This window comes from Pelodiscus sinensis, chromosome 1, assembly GCF_049634645.1.
Source record: "Pelodiscus sinensis isolate JC-2024 chromosome 1, ASM4963464v1, whole genome shotgun sequence".
In the NCBI taxonomy this organism is placed as follows: domain Eukaryota; kingdom Metazoa; phylum Chordata; order Testudines; family Trionychidae; genus Pelodiscus; species Pelodiscus sinensis.
In genome coordinates this window covers 269102764-269124124 of record NC_134711.1, presented here as the reverse complement: position 1 = coordinate 269124124, position 21361 = coordinate 269102764, and the positions used below count along the sequence as shown (strand labels likewise).

At 41.8% G+C, this 21361-nt stretch overlaps 1 protein-coding gene across 1 annotated transcript in view; it reads right to left on the bottom strand.

Annotated features, from left to right (window-relative positions):
* Positions 1 to 256: 256 nt before the first annotated feature.
* Positions 257 to 21361, bottom strand: part of DIS3 (DIS3 exosome endoribonuclease and 3''-5'' exoribonuclease) — a 29447-nt gene continuing 8342 nt past the window's right edge. Inside the window, exons 7-21 of the mRNA XM_006129055.4 lie at positions 20120 to 20233; positions 19903 to 20040; positions 18963 to 19109; positions 17497 to 17613; positions 14878 to 14979; positions 14177 to 14241; positions 13999 to 14083; positions 13035 to 13162; positions 11528 to 11614; positions 10225 to 10381; positions 5701 to 5915; positions 3783 to 3951; positions 3101 to 3259; positions 1286 to 1408; positions 257 to 672 (exon numbers count right to left, since the gene is read on the bottom strand). Coding sequence (XP_006129117.2) covers positions 586 to 672; positions 1286 to 1408; positions 3101 to 3259; positions 3783 to 3951; positions 5701 to 5915; positions 10225 to 10381; positions 11528 to 11614; positions 13035 to 13162; positions 13999 to 14083; positions 14177 to 14241; positions 14878 to 14979; positions 17497 to 17613; positions 18963 to 19109; positions 19903 to 20040; positions 20120 to 20233 — 1893 coding nt within the window. The 3' untranslated portion in view covers positions 257 to 585. The remainder of the gene's footprint in view (positions 673 to 1285; positions 1409 to 3100; positions 3260 to 3782; positions 3952 to 5700; positions 5916 to 10224; positions 10382 to 11527; positions 11615 to 13034; positions 13163 to 13998; positions 14084 to 14176; positions 14242 to 14877; positions 14980 to 17496; positions 17614 to 18962; positions 19110 to 19902; positions 20041 to 20119; positions 20234 to 21361) is intronic.

The following is a 21361-nucleotide window of genomic DNA, read 5'->3' as shown; positions in this document are numbered from 1 at the left end:
AAAATGGGCACCTTTGAGGGATGAAGCTTAGGCCAACCTCTCTCTGCAAATATTTTCTACTACCTTTTTTAGGCCCAGCCATGCAAAGAATGTTCATGGATGAGAATTTACTCAATAGTTGAAGCATTTCAATTTGAACTGTAATGTGGCATTGGTGTAACCATAATAGTGTAGGGTAGAACTTGTCCTGCAAACTCTTCAGTGCGATCAGAAATAACATTCGGAGGACCAGATGATTAAGAAAACAAATTAAGACTTCAGTACAGTACTTTACTTTATCAAATAGCTACAAGTTTGTCCTTTAATTTCCCATTTCTGGTACAATAATGAACCGCTGGTGGGAATGTTCCTTCATTTTACGTATTTATTTTCACCTATAAGATGAAAACATTGAAATAATTTTTAAAACCTATTACAAACACTTGGGTGCACAAGAGATGAAATAAAAATGCAGTTTTAAAAATATTAAAATGTCTTTTTAAAAAGTGAAATTAAAAGTTTATGAAATTTCAGAATTTACAAACTTTCTCTTCAAACAAACAAAATATGTAACACTTGAATTCTTTATTAGCTGCTTGAATGCAGCTATTTTTTCAGCTTCTTCTTCTTTTTCTCGGGTTCACTGTTAGTGCTCTGCTCTGTAGTCTGATTTGGAACATCAGTTCCTAGTATCTATAACAAAGGGGAAAATATCAGAAAAAGGTTAAAGCAAACATTTAGTTTTTGCTTTCTTGTCAAAAATATAATGAGAGAGAAGTGGTCTTGTAGCACTTTAGAGACTTTAAAAAAATTTTTTATACAGTATCATGAGCTTTCAAGGGCACAACCCACTTCTTCAGATGAGTGGAGCAAGGTCCTTGAAAGCTCATGATACTACATAAACATTTGTATTAGTCTCTAAGATGCTACAGGACCACTCGTTTAAGTGAGCAGGTATGTTAACTGCATCTTTTTCACAAAATCAATTTCTTCTCATCTACCAGTGTAATTTCCACTGATGGAAGAGGTGCTTTGTGCAAGTGAAAATTAGAACCCTTTCTTCTTAAATTTCTACATTTTACAAAAATATGGGTCCTGCAGTATGTAGAAGCCACTTTAAAAAACAAAACAAAACAAATCACTGTAAAAGTCAGATTTTTTTTTGTTAAAAGCAGGTGCGATTTGTGTTACTGCACTCTCCTAATACAGCAAAATACATTTTTAAGTTAAATATGAAGTTTAATATACAATAATGTTAAGACAATTGCATGATATATTGCTTTGCATTGTAAAATCTGTGCCTTACCTTGGGTTCCACCAGCGCCATACGAATTTTCTGATGTTGGATGTTGGAAGCATCTAACATGATGTTCACTTTAACCTTGTCAAATGTATAAAATGTTCTGTTCTCCACAGTAAGTGAGGGTACCTGAAATGTAGCAGCATTTAACAGGTTTTTTTCCAAACATGGAAACTTTATACCTGAATACTTGAGGCTTACAATTCATCCCCAATGTCTCTTATTATTGACACCAACTACAGATTGAACTTCTCTGGTCCAGCAATAGCCGTGGTCCAACAGAATGTTTCTGGACCAATGAGCCCCTAGACCAGACAGCCTGGGAAGCCTAGTGGAAGGCAAGGAGCTGGGAGCCTCATGCTGGCTGCAGAGTACAGGCTCTGGCAGCCCGAGGGCAGGAGGGGAGCCAGATCAGCAGGTAGTGGAGCCAGATAGGGAGTTCAGCGGTGGTTCCCAACCACCAGGCTGCGGTAGCTCTGGAGGCTACTGGACAAGGCTTCTATCGCTGCTCTTGGGAGAGGTGTGTCCTGCCCCACCTCTCAGTCAACTAGCGCCAATCAAGTGTGGGGTCTCTTCCTGGACACACAAGAGCGCTGTGCTGCGCGGCAGGAGGGGCCACGTGGAACCAGGCATCCTTAGAGTAGCCATGCTTAGCTGGCGGCTGGGAGGCAGCACAGGTCTAAATGAGGGGGCAGGGCAGGCACGGCACTGAGGGACTCCGGGGGCAAAGCAGGGCTAGTACTAGTGAGCCCCCCCACACCTCCTTAGAGCTGACACGGGGGGGACTAGGGCATCCGGGATGGGGCACTGGCACTGGGGGGAAAGGGACTAGTAGTGGGAGTATGGGAGCAAGGCTGGCACTGGGGAACTCTGGGGAGGGGGCTAATATTGGGGACTGGGTGATGGCAGTGGGGAGGGCTTTGGGGAGCTTGTTTGCAGAGGGGCTCTAGAGACAGGACACTGGCACTGGGGAGTCTGGTGGTGAGGCTCTAAGGGGTAGGAGGCTGACCCTGAGGCATTTGGGATGGGGGCTAGCACTGGGGGGCTCTGAGGGCAGGAGGCTGGCATGTGGGGAGGGGTTGGGGGCAGGGGACTCTGGGGTCAGTGGCTGGCCCTGGGGACAGTGGAGGGGTGGGGGGCTCTAGGTATTAAGGCTGGCACTGGGGAGCTCTGGAGTCCAGGGCTTTTGGCAGACCGGTAACATTTTATTTGCATGTTCATTATTTGCATAATGAATATGCAATAAAATGTTACTGGTCCACCAAAGTTTGTGGATGAGTTTGCTATCCCCGGTATAACAAAAGGTTGGGAACCACTGTGCTAATGGATTCCAGGAGAGCCCAGAGCCCATCAGCAGAAGGGTCGGAGCAGACTTCCCCTCATCCTGCAAAATCTCTTGTTCAGGACCAGTCAGGTCTTGAGGGTGCCGGACCAGGATAATCCAACCAAAATATATTTTCCAGGAACCATTCACAACTCCTAATGCTTAGATACAATATTCCAATTAAGAGAGTGCTGACTATCCAAAGTATCAACTATGTTAAAAACATTAGTTCAATAGAGTTATATGGTCTACCTGGATTTCATTAAGACTTAATGAATGCAGTTCTCCCTCAGAACCTTCTGCAATTAAAACTTTCACACAAGGACCATAAAGATGAATTGCTGTTGTGCTTATAAACTCATCTAATCTATAATAAGTATATAATATCTTATGCCATTCCCTGCATCTAAATAATAGAATACTGATTTTAGTCATTCTATCCCATTATCAAATGAAAAAGCAAAGAAAGAAAAAAAAATCCCCCTTAAATACTGTACCTCGTCATTATAATTGAGGTTTGGCTTTGGTTTATCTTTTTCTTCAAAGAAGACAGTTCCTTCCAGACCATATTTGGGAATTAGAACCACAATTGCATTCTTTCTAACAAATAAAATATATGCCTCCTCATTCATTACTCCTTTGTTTTTGAAGAACAACTGTAAGATGAATCATGGATATAAAATAAGGTTTAGGGAATGAAAAGATTTGCTAAAAGCTGATAATATAAAGGCTTGTTATATAGACAACTGTCAAGAAATCACAAGTAAAGCATGTTCATACTGACGTAATTAGTGTACTAATCTGGCTATAATTCACAACTTTTTGCTATTTTAGCTGCAGCAGTGAGGTTCAGACAATCTTAGGATCAATGTCAAGGTATTTTAATATCTTTTATTATTTTAAGCTTTTTTTAAAAAACACATTGCAGTAATATATACGGTATTTCTAAAACCAAAGTTGTACCAGGGAATCCTGCAAATACCGTCTCTATTATCAAAGGCCAAATAGATGTTCTTTGGCACAAGCATTTTAATGCTGAAATCTAATCTTTTCCAAAGAGACTATAACTCAAAAGTCCTTACCCAATCCTTACATGCTTCCAACTTATGTGGATCTTATTACAAATGTTCACTCTTTTCTACAGTTCAAAATGCACAACCTCATCTCAAATCTACTTACCTGGGTATGGAATGCAACTGAAGCTCTTTGTGCATACTGAGCCATTTTATGTCGGTAGTTGAGATTTTTACACAGATCTGCAAGTTTATGTTTATCTGTAAGTTCTGGGTAAGTACTGTCTGCCCCTATAGCCACAGCCAATAGTCGATGTACTATTATATCAGCATATCTGCACGGATGAGATAAAAATCAGTGACAGAAGTGTGAGTCAACATACCAGAATGTACTTATTTCTTGGAAGCACACCTGAAGAAGAAGATTTTGCCCACAAAATGATACTATATATATATTTTTGTTAATCTCTGAGGTGCCCCAGGACTACTCATTTCTTGGAAATTTCTGAATCTCATTTTATTTGTGTGCATTCAATTACTCAAGCATTTTTTTTTTTAAAAAAAAGCTTATCCCAATCTAACGATTTTATTAAACTGGTTATATGGGTGTGCATGGTAATGGTTAATAAGCAACTATATATAAAAAAAAGACATAACTTTCTGAACAAGAACAGCTCCCGGTGTGATTTCAAGATAATATTGGCTTACTTTAATGACAAAAAAAAAAAAAAAAAGGTCTCCTGCAGAGCCAGCATAGTGATGCGAAAGTGAACTGTATTTGTATTACTTCCTATTTTCTACATCAATCAACAGAATTCTTTACTATGTTTCATCTGCTATAGGCTTTTTTTTCCCCGTGTTGTGAAAAACCAGAAACAGTTAGGATTTTCAGATTTAAGTAGGCATTTCTGCACTGACAGTTAAACCATAGGGGTTTTATTTCCCCCTTATCAAAAGGAGTGACTTCAATATAAAATGATTGATTCAGCAATTCTGACAATGCAATTTTTACTGATTTTTCAGGGTATAACTGAACTTGATTATGTATGAAACAAGTGCAGGACAATAACTTTTGGTTAACTCAAGAAGATAATCAGTTTGACTATTATCTCTGGAGTGCTAGCAGCTCCACACTTTAGTTAGTTATCCATATGAATGCAATAGGGATTTCAATCATCTATATGCAACACATTTGCCTTAACTATACTTCCAGAGAGTAATGATGAGCATAAGTAGTTTCCATACAACTTAGAACCACCTATATATCAGGGAAAACGTAAAAATAAACTATTTTAAATAATGTAAACTGGAATCTCCTTTTACATGCACACTTGGTTTCAGCATCACATTTTCAGGTAAGCCAATACCAAGTTACTTTCTTCCCTGTGTAATGTACGGAGGTGATGTCATTTACTAAGTTAATGTTAAATACAGGCTTTTTGTTTTATATGTTTAAATGAATCCCCATAAATATTATTTTACAACAAATTTCTGCAGCAATGCTCCTATGTGATAATGATTAGCTAGATTCTGTTGTAGGTTCTGTCTGGCATGTCTCATCCTAAATAGATTAAAAAAATGAGCATTTATACAACAGAATCATACGTTAAGGATATATTGCTTTCCACTTTACATACAGAAACAGATCTATTTTATGGAAAGTACAACTGAAAATAGGGTTGCCAGGTATCCGGTTTTGAATCGGACTGTCCAGTATTTGAGTTTTCTGTTTGGGAAACAAATTGAGAAAATATCAATGTTCAGTATTTTCTAAATAAGTTGTAATGTAGATTCTGATGTGTTCGGTATTTTTGTTGAAACCATCTGGCAACCCTCACTGAAAACATTGAGCTGGACATCACAGGAAAGGGTTATAGCAATCTAGGAGCACAGAAGTCAAACCAAAATGACAGGAATGTTGCACAGGTCATATTTTTCAAATAAAAATAACTACCATGACATTAGATTAATTATGAGGCATACTATTTTAAAACTGAAAACAAGATGCAGCATGTAAAGGAAAGTAGTTATAATTATACAGTGCTCTTGCATCCTTCCTTTGAAAGTTTCATAAAGTAAATTACCTTCTAATGGGTGAAGTAAAATGTGTATAAATAGGTGATGCTAAACCATAGTGATGAAAATCAGTATCCATTCCAGAGCAAAAGTAGACAGCTTGCATCATGCAGCGAGTTGTCAAGATTCGCAGCAGTGTATTTAGATATGGGAATTCAGGAGATTCAGCTTTGTCTAAACTGTCAGCTAGAGCCTTTGCTGAATCTGTCTTTATTTCCAAATTCTGTAATAAAAAGGGCAGCATTATATTATTGTCAAATCCTTAAACAAACATTTTCAAAGCTGTATGTAGGAATTTACCTGCACCATATCAGCATTTCCAAGCCAATCAGGTACATACTTCCCATATATTGTATTACAGTGGTTCCCAAATGTATTTGATCATGTCCCCTTTCTTTGTGTCAGTAGTAGCAGCTCACATCCCTCCACAAGTGCCCAGCCAGCAGCCGCTACTCCAGCCACCCAGCTCTCAAGACAGAGCAGAGAGCATGCCACCTCCAGCAGAGGTAGAGAAGAGTGACACAGTATGGTATTACCATCTTAAGGTCTCTGCTGCTGCAGGTGGTAGTGCTACTTTCGGAGTGGGATGCCCAACCAGCAGCTGCCACCCAGCTCTGAATCTGCATAGTAAGATTTTTTTTCTAAAGCTTCTCTCACACACCCAGAACCAGGGATGTCAACATGTACTTGACTATACAATTAATCGATAAGTCTAGGCATATCCATTAATCTTGTGGACTACATGCATTCCCTCCTCCCTTGTTGCCTCTATGTCAGAGGCAACAAGGCGGGGGCGGGGGCCCGGAAAAGGAGCCTGTGCTGGGGGGGACTTGGCTTAGAAGCTGGCTCCCGCCAGCACTGGCTCCGCAGAGCTGCCTCCCCTCCCCATGCTGCTGCCCCTCCCAGAGGCTGCTGGGGGAGAGGGGTAAGGGCAGGGAAGGCTGCAGTGAAGCAGCATCTGTCTGTGGGGGGATCCGAGCTCCCCACAGACAGAGGCTGCTCTACCTCCCATGGAAGCCTCTGTGGTGAGCCTGGTCCCACCGCAGACAGAGGCTGGTCCCGTCAGCAGCCTCTGTCCCAAGGGGGTTCTGCCCAGGCTCACAGCAGACAAGGGCTGCTCAATACAGAGGCAGCAGTGCAGGGAGACTGGAAGCTCTCCAGGAGTGGGGCCGGAGTGTACTGGCTGGCAGCCCTGGTCCCCAGACAGTACAGAATAATTGTGTAACTGATAAATATTCATGTGATTACACAGCTATTCAATTGCTTGATATCTAACATCCCTACCCAGAACACATTCCACATCTCTATCCCTCCAGTTTGAGAACTTGTCACATCTAATAAATCACCTTACAGGTACTGACAATGTGATACAATATCAGAACCTTAAAGAAGAATACAGCTCTGCATGTGGACTTTGATGGGCCAGCAGCAAAATCCATGTTCTAAAAATGCAACAAAATATCAGATCTTACTAGTTAGGGAGCAAAGGGGGCGTGGAGGAAAGGACTTTGTTAAAATTAGTAATTTTTATTATTTCTTTGGGCTGCTCTTCTATTTTTCACATCTTAATTCAGCAATGGATTGAAGGTAAGATGCAGAAAGGAGATAGAAAAGTCTGCTCAGTTTTAAAGTTAACTTTTCTTCAAGTTACAACACATGGCTAGATCAGAGATGGGGATAGGGATGTGAATGACTAGTCGACTATCTGATAAGCAAATGCCTATCGGAGAGTCGACACACTAGTTGCCTCCCGCCTTCCCAACCTTGTTGCCTCTATCAGAAAGAGGCAGCAAGGGGAAGGGAAAAGGGAGAGGGTGCTTTAAAGCAGCAGCATCATGGGGAGCCTGGGGACAGACCCGAGCTCAATGTAGCATTGCCACTTTGATATGCTGTGTGCAGCCCAGTCTGCCATTTTGAAACACCATATGCTGCCTGGGGCAAGCTGGGGACTGGACTCCCAGCTGGCCCCAGGCTGCATGTGGCATTTCAAACTGGCAGCACAGGCCCCATGCTCCCTGCGTTTTCACCTTTGAAGTGCAGCAACAGCCATGGATCTGTTGTTGCACTTCAAAGGCGGAGGCGCCCTTATCGAGTAATCGAATAGTCAATGCAAACTGCATCGACTGTTCAATTAGCCAGTTAATCTAAAATTTAATATCCCTAGACGGGAACCTTTAGTGCACCACCAGACAGTTTACCTGAATGTCTGCAGGATGGGCACCCCGCAGCTCTCACTGGCACAGTTCTCCATTCCTGGCCAATGGATGCTGAAGGAAGCGGTATGGGCTGGGTTACCACTTCCCACAACTCCCATTGGCTGAGAATGGTAAAACGTGGTCACTGAGAGCTGTGAGTGGCTGTGCCTGTGAAGACTCAAGTAAACAAACCATCTGGTGGCCCACCAGCAGCTAAACATGATAAACTGTGTGTAACACATGGCCCAGAGGCTCTCCATCCATGCACTAGAACCGTGGTCCCCAACGCGGTGCCCGCGGGCGCCATGGCGCCCGCTGGGGCATTCGTGGGCGCCCGCTGACAACCTGGGCCAGCCCTGCCCCCGGTGCACGGGAGGTGCCGGCCCCAGGTGCGCGACACGCACCGGCGCTGGGTGCGCAGCGCTCGGGCAGCCCCAGCCTCGGGGCACATGCAGGCGCTCGGGCGCGCGGTGCTCGAGCAGTGCCGGTGCCGGCCTCAGGCACGTGGCTTGGGCGGCAGCACTGGCCCCGGGCCCATGGCACAAGGCACTCAGGCGGCCCCAGCCCCGGCCCTAGGGCACACGCCGGCGCCGGGTGCAAGGGCATCCCAGTCCCCTGGCGTGCCCCCGGATGAGCGGCCCCGCCCCCGGGTGCCCAGCGCGTGAGTGGCCCCCACCTCCCGGGCACCCAGCGCGTGAGTGGCCCCACCTCCCGGGCGCCCGGGAGCCTCTGAAGGTTGGGGACCACTGCACTAGAATAATAATGGAAAAGGAAACAAATCTAAAAGAAATTGTGCATAGTCTCTAAGAATGTAGTACTTTTTTTAAAAAAAGTTCAACTCAAAAAGGGGAACATACATGTACCCTTAGACAGAAAAAAATTGAACTTCAACTTCCCTTTAATGAAAGGCAAAATAAATTCTTAATTCAGACCCGCTGTTAATTCCAATCTAAAACTCACCCCTTTGATCTAAGCACGATACAAGAATGTGCAATTTTAATGTTATTCGTCTTGGTGTTCACTTTTTCCTTAGTTTATTTTAAACCTTCCATGACACATAAAAGACTTACGGTTGTATAATTTTCTTCATTTAAAAAGAGGTACAGGCAGTCCCCGACTTACGTGGATCCGACTTACGTCGGATCCCTAGATACGAACGGGGTGAGGCAACTCCCGCACATGCGCAGCAGCATTCCCGGGGCTCGCTCACCTGGGTCCTAGGATCCTCCTCCTCCTCGGGCCGGCTCCGACTGGAGTCCCGCAGAGCTGCCGGGCAGAGGAAAAGTGCCTCCCCACGCCCGCTGCCCCCCCCCCTGCCAGCAACAGGCTGCCCCCTCCCCTGAGCAACAGGCTGCCGAGCAGACAAAAGCAGCCTCTCTGCCTCTCCTCCCCTCTATACATGCTGGGCTCCCGGAGCGCAGCAGCGTCCCCGGGGCTCGCTCACCTGGGTCCTAGAATCCACCTTCTCCTCCTCTTCCGCCGGCTCCAGCTGGCCACAGGGACAGGGATCCCGCAGAGCTGCCGGGCAGAGGAAAAGTGCCTCCCCACGCACGCTGCCCCCCCCCCCCCCCCCGCGGCCTCGCATCCTGCACGCCTCCCCCCTCCCCCCCTGCCAGCAACAGGCTGCCCCCTCCCCTGAGCAACAGGCTGCCAAACAGCAGACAAAAGCAGCCTCTCCGCCCCTCCTCCCCCTATACATGCTGGGCTCCCTGGGCAAACAAAGACTCCACCAAAACAAACAAAGTGCTGGCCTCATTGTGTTAGCAAAAAAAGGACCCTCCTCCTAGAACCCTGGGTGGTGTGTGGAAATAAAGCTATTAGCTCAAAGCATGGTGCAGAGCTGTTTGGTATTTGATGAGTTACTCCTTTAGTCCTGAGTTTGTCACAGGGACAGAAATAGATGTGAAATCTTCTGAACAGGGGAACAGACAGCAAAACAAACATTAGAGGGGAGTTAACCTTTCCCTATGCTATCCAAAACTAAAAAAAATGTCTGGCTAGAGTTTCCCCTACAATATGTACCAGTTCTGACTTACATACAAATTCAACTTAAGAACAAACCTACAGTCCCTATCTTGTACGTAACCCGGGGACTGCCTGTATTTGATAAATGGGGTCGGTGGTGTTTCTTGACACATAGAATAAAGGCTGCAGGGCTAAGTTGGCCTTTACAAACAAAAACAGAACACAATACACAAAATAATGAGCAGAAATGTACCTCTGGAATTTAAGAGGCCCATTAGAGAGAAAGAGAGAGAAAGGTCTGCATAGCAGACCAGCAAAGAACAGCCCTTTATTTGGAATTACTTTATTTTAATCTTAAATATTAAAGCTTGCCTTGGATTTTGCTGCCTTCACAAGGATGTCATAATTTGATGGAGGAGGAGCTGGGTGTTTCCGGAGCAAGGCATATTCTGAGAATTCTTCGTGGATTTTTTTGGCTACTGAGATATTGGCAAGCAACATAAACTCTTCAACCATGGAATTAGTTTCTCTGCCAATGTGAAACATTTTGCACTGTTAGAGTATTCCATTTTTTGATTTGCTTAAACTCTTAATAAGGAAGTCTTTTTACCACCCCTGACAAGAGTCTAAGCTAGCCATTTAGAACATTTATACAAAGATAAAGTACATATTTTAAAATATTTAAAGACAATTCTATATATTAACATGGGTCCAAAAAGGATGTAGAGAAAGAACCAAAGGTTATACCAAATGAATCTTACCATTTAATAGAGGACAAAGGAATGACAGGGGAAGAAAAATCGCACTAAAAAGTTTGTAAGTCAGATCAGCAAGACACTGGTTTATTCAGCACTTATTCAGAAGAGAAAGTGCTAGATTTTTACATTGTCTTAAATAGGCTAGTGTTATTACTCTAATATTAAAGCCAACTATAAGTACAAGAGCTCCATTGTTCATATGTGCACATATGCAAAATAAAATTGAGAGGATCTACTGGAGTTAAAAAAAAAGATGACGACGACCCAAACATTGAGCTGGGCTTAAAGAAAACAAAGGAGCTGGTTACACAGACTGAGCTTAGTTTTCCTCTTCCTGAAAGTGCCTCAGTAGCACTATGTCCTACATTAACACACAATCTCTTGGGTTCATTGTGCATGTATATACATGCTCTGTGTCTGCTCAGATTTCTGTCTCGGGGGCACCCTACCCCATGGTCTGTCTTCTTCTGGCTCCCAAACACTGGGTCCAGCATTTCCCACAGGCAGGTTTTTTCCTCATCACTGGGAGGGAGCTGGTAGGGAACCCTTGGTCTCATCTCAATGTACTCCAGGACTGTGGAGAAGGGACTCTCCATTCACTTCCTGTATGTATGGCAAGCAGGATGGAAGCTGGACTTTACCCTCTCATTACCCTGCTGTAAGAATTGAGAGGGAGTGCTAAGCCTGCCATTCACAATAACGTTAGACACTCAAGATTTGAAAACTTTGGTCTAAGCTCATACCAAATAAGTTATTATTAGGGACTCTCCCTGATTTACATACTTCAAAGACTTTAGAAAATTTATAGAAATCATACCTCCATCTAGAATTTACTGACCAAACTATTAAGTGGACTCTCAAAATACACAATTCAATAAACAAAACTCCTCCTCCCACCAAAAACCCATAATGCATACTTAAGCTCTTTGGTCTGCAAATCAATAGGATCGTGAGTTTCACTGTCTATATGGAAACGAACTTCAGGTGAGGAAAGTGTTAACGCTCTGTAAGATAACAAACAGAACAAAACAGTCAAGTATTAGAAGGCCCAATTTAAGTAGTCTGAACAATTACATCGCCTGAATGTGATATAGGTCAAGCAAGTGCAACTCATGTATATAATCTAGAGTATGGGTTCCCAAACTGGAGGGCGCGAGGCGACCCAGACACACCCCCCGCCCCCAGTCAATCCCACCCCAAGTTTTGTTGCTATTTTTTTGGGAGGAGGGCTTGAGGGTTTCTCAATAATCAAAAAGGGGGCGTGATACCGAAAAGTTTGGGAACCATTGATCTAGAGTTATGGGTGCTTGGCATCTCTCAGGATCAACCTCTGAATTCCTAAACCAAAATATTCAAGGAGACATACTCACATTAGGGTGTTAAAGACAGGATGTAGTTACAGCAGTGACGGGGATTAGCAGCCCTGAGCATGTGCCTTCCAGAGATGCTAGTACATACTAGGGGCAGCTGCCCCTCCTACTATGGCAATCTAGTACATGTCTCCTCAAATTGGGAATTACACCTTCAGCTTTAAGTAATCACATACCCTGTGTATATCCAAATTTCTACTTTCTTCTGTAGGACTGACGAAAAAAGTTAACATTCCTAAAGATGCATGAAAGCTGGAAATAACCCTCCCCCCTTTTTAATATGTTTCTTGTATATTAAAGTATTTCAAATGATACTTTGCAGTTCTGCTAAAGCTCAGGTTGTTTCTGTTTTAGTTAGAACCTCAGTTCTATAGGTAGTTCTCATCTCCCTCCCCCTCCAACTACATATATTTTTTGGAATTCCTGTAACTCAGAAACAGAAATTTAAACAGTAAGTTTTGCAAAGTGGACAGGCTTTAAAATAGGGATGGAGATCTTTTTATGGGTCAGTGATCACTACCTACGGGGGGGGGAGGGGGATCATTTGAGGGTCGCACACAGTGAGAAAAAAAAATGCGGCCCCTGAGAAGGAGAAAGATGTTCCTCATACTCCTCTCACACACCAGGGCCCAGACTAGCATATTTTGTTTGCTCTAACTTGGCGGAGTGGGGAGGAGGGCTGGAGCACCAGCACGGTATCTCCAATACTGAAGGGGGGGTGGAAAGAGCCTCGGGGGCTGTATCCAGGCAAGCTGGGGGCTGTATCTAGTCCCTGATCCTGAGGTTCCCCATCCGTTCTTTAATATGTAATTGGCTTGCTATACAAACTTTATTACAAGTACGCTATTGTAAACTTACAAACGAAAGAAAATTAAAAGTTTACATAGTTGCCAAACTTAAATAACTGCCTTATGTATAGTCTATATTAATTTATAAATGGCTAACACTTATCTTTGAAATATTATATTGGCTGGTGCAGACTGACACGGAGTGGCATAGTATTGTTGGACAAATTTAAGACAACTAAACAGATACGATCGTTGGAACTATTTACCCATTATCAATTCTTCTCTTCTTCAGAATTTTTGCTAGTTTATTTAGTCCACGCAAACTAGTAGTAACATCATCTTTCATGCTTGCAGAGTCAATTCTCAGCTGTGCTTCAGCATATGTAAGTGATGCCTTAAAAAACAAATATTTGTATGTGGTATTGTCACATTGTTGAGTACTGAACAACAAACTGTTCTTCCTTTTGTTGAAATACAAGCCATGGATGAAAAATCTCATTTAATTGTTTAACTGGTTAACCAATTAAAAGGAGGGCAGATGGGCTGGGGGGGGGGGTGAGAGGCCGCAGACAGAGCAGTCCTTGTCTATGGGGCACCTGGGCCCACTATGGACAGAGACTGCTCTGGCTGGCAGGGCTGCTCCTGCCCCCATTATTTAAACATTCACATCCCTAATATAAATAACCAGTGCATTGTCAAATTATGCTAAAAACCAGCACAAAACAAGGAAATCATAATCCTCTGAGACGACTATTAAACACTGAACTCACCTCACAATCCTCAAGTGTTCTGTGAGACGAACACAATAAAAGTACACATACAGATGTACAAAATTTGATTTTCCCACTGTATTTTTTGCCTCAGTCCTATTTAGCCTACATTTTCAAGATGTGCTGGCCACCTGCAGCTCCCATTGTTTGTAAAAGGAATTATGGGTGCTTTACACATCAGAAAATCAGGCCAATAATATTTATATCTGTGTGCTATAATATCAGTTGAAAAAGTATGAAAAAAAGATAAATGTAACCCCTTGTTTATATGCCTTAACATGTTGATCAAGGCAAAACATTTATGTTGACTTTTTTAAAAAAGTAATTTTGTAGTTATAACATTAAAAAAAAAATCTTTTATATAATGAGTTTGTGTGTCTTCAGGACATTCAGTTTCCTGTATAGGTTATCCAGATTATTTTTATAAGTATTAAAATAATGCTTATTACACAAAACTAACCTTGGAATTAATAACACTCTTTGTAAATCTGGTTTGTAAAATTTCAGCATTTTTGTTCATTTCCCATATACATGAAAATGCAAACCTGAAAAAAAAAGAATCAACAGAAGTTAAAAACATGGGAAAAAATATCTGGATTTACTTAGACAAGCTCTAAATATGGATTAGGTGCAAATACCTGTCCACGTTAGATCTCAAGGAGCATAAATTGGAGCTAAGTAACTCTGGAACCATATCAATTCTCTGTAAGACAAGAGAGTAAAAAAAAAAAAACCCACAAACTATTTAGCAATACATAGTTTTATCTAAAATTAGAATTTTTTTCACTCTCAAACCATTAAAATAGGACATTAAAATATTTAAGATAAAAAAATATTAGTTCTAAGCTTTTATTGAATGACTTCCAGGTGTCATTAATCTCATCATGAAAAACAGTTTTTCGAGTTCATGAAAGAAAAGGAAAACCACACAGGTTCAGAAAAAGCTTATTGTTTCTGAGTGGGCTAACATGTGTTTGTTTTTGTTACAGTTCTTTCTACAGTAGGTACTATTGAAAATAAATGGTAGCCTATGAGAAATATACTTCTCCAGAGCCAAAATCGCTCTCTTAATCCTCCTGCCTGGGACATATAGCACGTGCAACACACAACTAAATTGCTGTATTTCTTACTGTGATTCAGAGAGGACCTTTAGAATCAAGGGTTCTGCTGAAGCACTCCTGATACAATGTGTGTTATCCAAAGTAAGTGCAAACTAAAGGCCTCAATTGTTTTCAGCTTGCAGATAATGAGATGTTTCCATCTCCTCCAAATAAAATGTTAGCAACAAAAGCAACAATATCCCACCTAAACAAGAAAGCTCTATGAAAAGAACATTTACTTTTTCACATAGATACACAGTTGTCCCTCTTTTTGCTGACTCTTGATCCAAAGCATTTCCCGGTCGAATAAAATGGCTGACGTCTGCAATATGTACACCAACCTATAAAAGAAATAAAACATGATTTTCAGTACATCATAGTTATGCATTTTATGGACCAAAGCAGCGGTTCTTGAACTATCTTAAGCAGAGATCCACAATATAAAATACCATCTCTCCTGACAATCCCATTTCCCTGCAGCAACTGCTGCGGTTGGTTATATGAACAAGTAATACTAATTTCACTTTAAAGTGATGTTTACAGTAGATACAAAATAAGGGTGTGTACCAATTGTCTCTGTGAGAGGCTTCACATTTATTGAGATATAACTCACCTTGCTGCTTGCAGTCCCAACTGCTCTATTCCTTCTCCAAGCTACACTGCAATTTGATTTGGTCTTCCTCGGTGTTTGCTAGCCCCACAATTTGGTGTTATCTGCTATTCATGTCACAAGTGAATGTGTACCAGACACATGATATAATTAGTTGTGAGGTGCAGAAAGGAGTTTTACAAGCAACTTAAACCCCAAACAAACACCATCTTTCTCAACCTTTGTAAAAATACCTTAGAATCCTAGACTGGACTAGTGGTTTGAATGTAACATATTGGAAGAAAATGGGAACGGCAAATACTATGTATGCACAACACTGTGGTAAAACTTAACATTTCAAATTTTTGAAATACAGGCTTGGTTTCTCAACATTACACTTAAAAAAAAAATAGACACCAGTGTTCACTAGTGAATAGCACAACCCATGGTACCTGGAAATAAATGAATGGTTTCAGATAAAATGGAAAGCTAAACACATAATGCAAATACATGTACTTCTGCGTATGACCCTCACCCTACAAAAGCTGATCAGAGCACAAATCACATCATAGAAGTCCACCTGTGGGGTTCTGAATGCAGGATCACGACCTACTACTAAAAACTGGAAGTAAAACGGCCATATCTTTACTCACTGAAAACCAATGTTTTTCACACCTAGCACTACACCTCAGTGAGACTTAATTCCATGCTAAGTGTGTCAAATTTCCATTAATTATTTATTTAATCTTTTAGACCTCAAAGAAGAGCAAAACACAAATAGGTCAAAGAAAGAAAAGAAAGAGAAGCAGTAGACATAAGGTATTTAGGCAGACAGCATACTTGGAAAATTTCAAGTCAAGAACAGAATTATTTGGAAAATGAGTGAGAACTGGGGATAATAATGAACATGTTTTACACCTTAGATGTGTAAAGGATTTGTCTTTACTTAAAATGCCACAATGGCACAGATGTGTTGTACAGTTTTAAGGTAATATCTCTTGTCAGCTTAAGTAATACACTTCCATGAGGTGATTGCTAGGTTGATCCAAGAAGTCTTCTGTCAACCTAATGCTGTTTTCATGGGAACCTAGGTTGGCTTAGCAGCACTATACTTCTTCTTTGCCCTTAACTCCTATGGGAGCATAGGCCATCAAAAACATCATACATACAGACGATTTTTCACATCCCTGACCAGTTAAACTGACCTAATTTTCTGGGATAGACCAAAGAGACTCGCTGAAGCAATATAATATGGGATGAAACTCCCAAATCTGGGACTCTCTGGTCCGGCAACATCCACGGTCTGGCAGGGCCATGGATGTCACTGGACCAAAGAGCCCCGGAGACAGAAGTACGAACTAGCTGGGTGAACACGGGAGCCCCCACGCCAGCCGGGGAACCTGGCATGAGCAGGACCAGGTGGTAGCTGGGAGTCTCCTGCCCCAGCTGGAGAACCCCGCAGCTGCAGCAGAGCTAGCATCTGTGGATGGCCCTGGCCAGGAACCCGAGAAAACACCTGGTGGCAGCACGAACAGGGGAACCCATAGCCGCGGCCAGGGAATCCCCAGCTGGCAGCAGGGCCAATGGCAGCCAGGCAGTCGCGAACCTGAAGAAACCCCCAGTGCCAGCAGAGCGGGGTAGCTGGGCAGCCCTGGCCTGGGAATCCCTGGCAGCAGCAGGGCCAGCGGCAGCATCTGGGCCGTCCCAGGAGAGTAACAGCAGCGGGGCTGGTTGTGACCAGGAGATCCTAGCTGGGAACCTGTCTGCAGCTGGTGGGCAGCAGGGCAGGGAGTTACTGCTGGGCCAGTTAGTGGAGCCAGCGGTGGGGTAGGTAACCCCAAGGAGAGGAGTCCACGAGCTGGGCAGCCAGCAGGGGAGCACTGACTTCCCCCGGTTTGGCAAACTCCCTGGTTCAGGACAGCTCAGGTCCCAAGGGTACAGGCCAGGAAGGTCCAACCTGTACAGCATTTTCTCTAAATGCTGACAGTGACATTACAGATTGCAGACACATTTCAAATAAAAATTCCCAATCTTTTTTGTGACTTTATGGGAAAAGTGAAACTTTGTCTCAATAAATATATTTTTCTAAATCCACATTTCACTGACATCACTGGCTCCATTACTGCAGCTGATGAAAACAAAAACATTTTATAGGGGTGCACATTAAAGTAATCCCATTTCAATTCTTCCTGCCTTTACATAGTTTGAGGAAAAGGTAGGGGGAGTACAAATAAATGACCCTGAAAAGGAAAATGAGGAAACAAAATACCTCTAGATTTCCATTTTCCAGTTCTCTGCAATGTAGTGCATCATCGATATCAGTACAGCCTGGAGGATCCACACTACATACACACAGATACCTTAGGTCTTCTCTAAATTTCATGTCCTGAAAATGTAAACAACCTTTTTTCAAACATTGGAGAAACCAATCTACAAAATGTCAGAGAAATGTACTTTGGGGTGAGATACTCAAAAGCATTTAAGTGAATTAGGAGCACAAGTCACACTGACATTCTGGTTCAGAAAACATCTTTTATATCATTAGGTCAACGTGTACAGGTACTACAGTGATAGTCAGAAGAACTATGGGAGAAATCTTAAAAGTTTTTGCTATTTACTTGAAAAAAAGAAAAAAGGCATAAGCTTCTTGTGAACTAAGTCAGCACAGGCTTAGCAAAGATCAGGAGTCAAAAAATAACGGTTCTGACATTCAGTCCTTCTGAGTGATTTCTTGGCTCCTGATCTACTGCACAGCCCATGCTGACTCAGAATTCATGGGAAATGCTGTGATTTAGGAGACGTCATAATCTCTCTGTCTCAGTTTCCCAATTTAAAAAAGTTGCAAATGAACATGTGTAATGAATGTAAAATGAGAATCCTATGTACCTACTTCATAGAGAATATGCAAGGGTATGCATCCTGTAACAGTCATTTTCCATATTTAAATTAAATTATTGGAGGAAATGTACAGTACTTGGAACTCATTAAACAGGAAGTTAACTAGTTGGTTTTGTATTAAATATGCTGTGAGGATTTAGGAGAGTGGTTGAAAAACCTAATACAGCCTAACTCCTGTGCATGGAATGAAGGGAGGAGGGAGGTAAAAATAAATTCTCATCTCAAAAGACAGTGGGTTTGGAAAAGTTTTTCTCTCTATCCCCTTTTTTTAATTCCTGAGATCCCTTTGCAACAAAACAGAGAAACTTCGTGTCTAGTTTTGAAGGGGGAAGTTGTGGTAGTCATCAAGCTCAGTTGTCACAGAGTGACTAGCCCATTTAAGAGGAATGGTGCAGCCTGCAACTAGCTACCTGGGCTGAAATGGGCTTAAGGGAAAGCACCTGGGCCTTATAGACACAGAAGCAGTACAAAGACTGCAGAGTCTCCTACAGTGAAGGCCTTGAGATCAAGAACAGTCAATCCCGGGAGGGGCTAAGAAGGACTTGGTAAAGCATGGAAGAACCTAGGGGCATTCTAAGGTAATACCTCAGGGAAACGGAGCTGTGCTCAGCTTCAGGCAGAAGGTAGTTTTTTGTGTGCGCGCACACACGCATGTTTATTTTGAACCATAGGTCAATAAAACCCGTCCCTAACGAGGGGTATTACTAAACAGACAGAAAAGCTGTGTGGAGCTTTTAGGACATCCTGAAGACAGAGGGTAGAGTGCTTCAGGGCCACTTGTGGCTATAAAAAGGTACTCAGGTGGCAGCCACCTTATTATATGTTTTTTTAATTTACCTTTTCTGTAATGCTCCATGGCATTTTTGGCAGGAAGTTAAGAACAGCCTGGGAGAAAGGCTGATGGGGAACATCATGTTCAAGAAGCAGAACTTCTGTCTCAGTCTCTTTATCTCCAGCAGCTCCTAAATTCTTTACAAAGTGACCCTAAAAATGAGAGATTTAAGCAACATTTTGACACAGAGCTGTTTGACAATCAAATACTTAAGACAACAAACTCTATTGAGTTAAACTGTATAATACTCTCCCCCCTTAGCTACTATGTCATCTTGGAGGTCCCCCCTCCCCAATGTTTTCATGTGGTACATAATCCCTTAAAATCTATTCTCTCCTTTTCTAGCCAAAAGTTTTTTAGTTATGAGATTTTATCGACTCCACACTTCTTCCTTTGGAGCTCCAAGGCCTCCTTATGAAAGAGATGGTATTCTCTCCACAATTACACTAATATTGTTTTGCAACAGATGTGGTTTGTCAGCTTGTTAGAAAAACTAAGCTTTTACTTCTAACTTTGAAATCTCATAATGTACTTCACACCGGTTAACTTCAAGACCAGTTTATTATTTTTGAATACGGTCAGTGTACAAAATACTGTACAGAAGAAAAACATGGTATTCCTTTATATTAAAAAAACAATCACCAGAATCAGTTCTAAAATGGAGATATTTCTGAACTTTAGGACCACAACTTCAAAGCCTAAACACAAGAGATGAGAGTAAGAAGCAGCTGCAGATGCTCAGCACCTTCGGTAAAAAAAAGTCAGGATGCGTAAGTTTGAGAACTGTGGCCTTAAATATTATTCAGTCACAAAATTATGTTGGGAACTTCCTCAACACAAGAAAGTTTTAAGTCAGTTAACTTAATACCACTACTAATCATAAGATTAAAATTGTTATCCTATAACATCAGATATACAATAATGAATTTCTTATTTTAAACTTACATTGGGGTACCTGGAATTTCTAGGCCAACCATCTATAGCAACAATAATTCTTTGTCCCTCCAATGTGGATGCTTGTCTTGTTTCTATTCGAATTCGAGGGATTCTGCGATCAGCTGGCGTAAACAAATGCCGCCTGGCCTGTTGAAAGAGAAAAAAAATAACTTGTTCTTTTCTCCCTCCATTTTTAAAAAAAATGTACAACAAAATATCAGCTTACCTCTTTTATCTGTGATTTGGAAAGCATGCCACAAAATGGTCTCCAATTTCTTTTTATAATGCCTACTATTCTTCCTGATGGTCTCAACATACTCTTGTTTACCGAAGACTTTAGCTAGGGTTTAAACACATAATGTATTTGAATTCATTATTTTAATACTGATAAAATAATACATAATCTAACTCATGCTTTAAGGACACACATTTTATCTATCACTGTAACAGTCATAAACTATATTATGACATCGTAAATAGAACCATGCCTCTCCTCAAATATCCTTTACATCACTTTTCATGTCTGCAAGGTGGGACATCAGCAGCTTTGACATAGATAAAACTAGTTTTAACCTCCCTCACCCAAATATAAATTATTACATATGGAGAACACAGTGAGGGAGGGGAAAAGCTGCAAAAAGGTCCATAGATTGCAAAACCAAAAGGAATGAAAATGACCATCTGATCAAGGAGCGGGGTACTTTTTTTGGGATGGGGGCCACTGACCCTCAGAAAAGAACAGTCAGGGGCTGCACACAAGTGAGTGACTGAGAAGGAAAAAGACACTCCCCACACTTCCCTCATACACCAGAGCTGGGGATGGGGGCAGCCTAGTAGATTTTGCATGCTCCAGCAGGAGGGCTTGAACAACAGTGCAAGCTCTCCGGTGCTAGGGGGTTCCTTGAGCCTCGGGGGGCAGATCCAAGCAAGCCGAGGGCCGCATCTGACCCCCGGGACTGAGGTTCTCCTCCCCAATCTAGTCTGACATCCTGTATAACATAGGCCACAGAACTGCCCCCAAAATAACTCCTAGAGAAGATCTTTTAGAAAAACATCTAATTTTGAGTTAAAAGTTGTCAATTACTCCACCACAAGCTTTGGTACATTGTAACAGATAATTTCTTATCGGTGACCGCAAAAACATGGATACCTTAATCTTAATGAACAAATTGTTATTTGTAATAAAAAATAGAAGGATGGTGAAATTTTTTTATTTTTCCCAGAAATTACTAAAGGCAGTGTTAAAATAGTGTAAGCATCTTTTATATGTATTTAAAAGAAATACAACTATTTGAAAACTTGTGAAGTTTAACCTGAAGTGAGAATTTCCTAGTTGTTGTGAGGCTTTTGTTTTAATAACAAGTATTTTGTAAGGTATTTTATTGATAGGTGCTGATAGTTAACAATTATAAGTGTACCTTTCTATTTCTAGCACAAGAAGTGTAGCAAGTTCTTAATAAATTAGCAG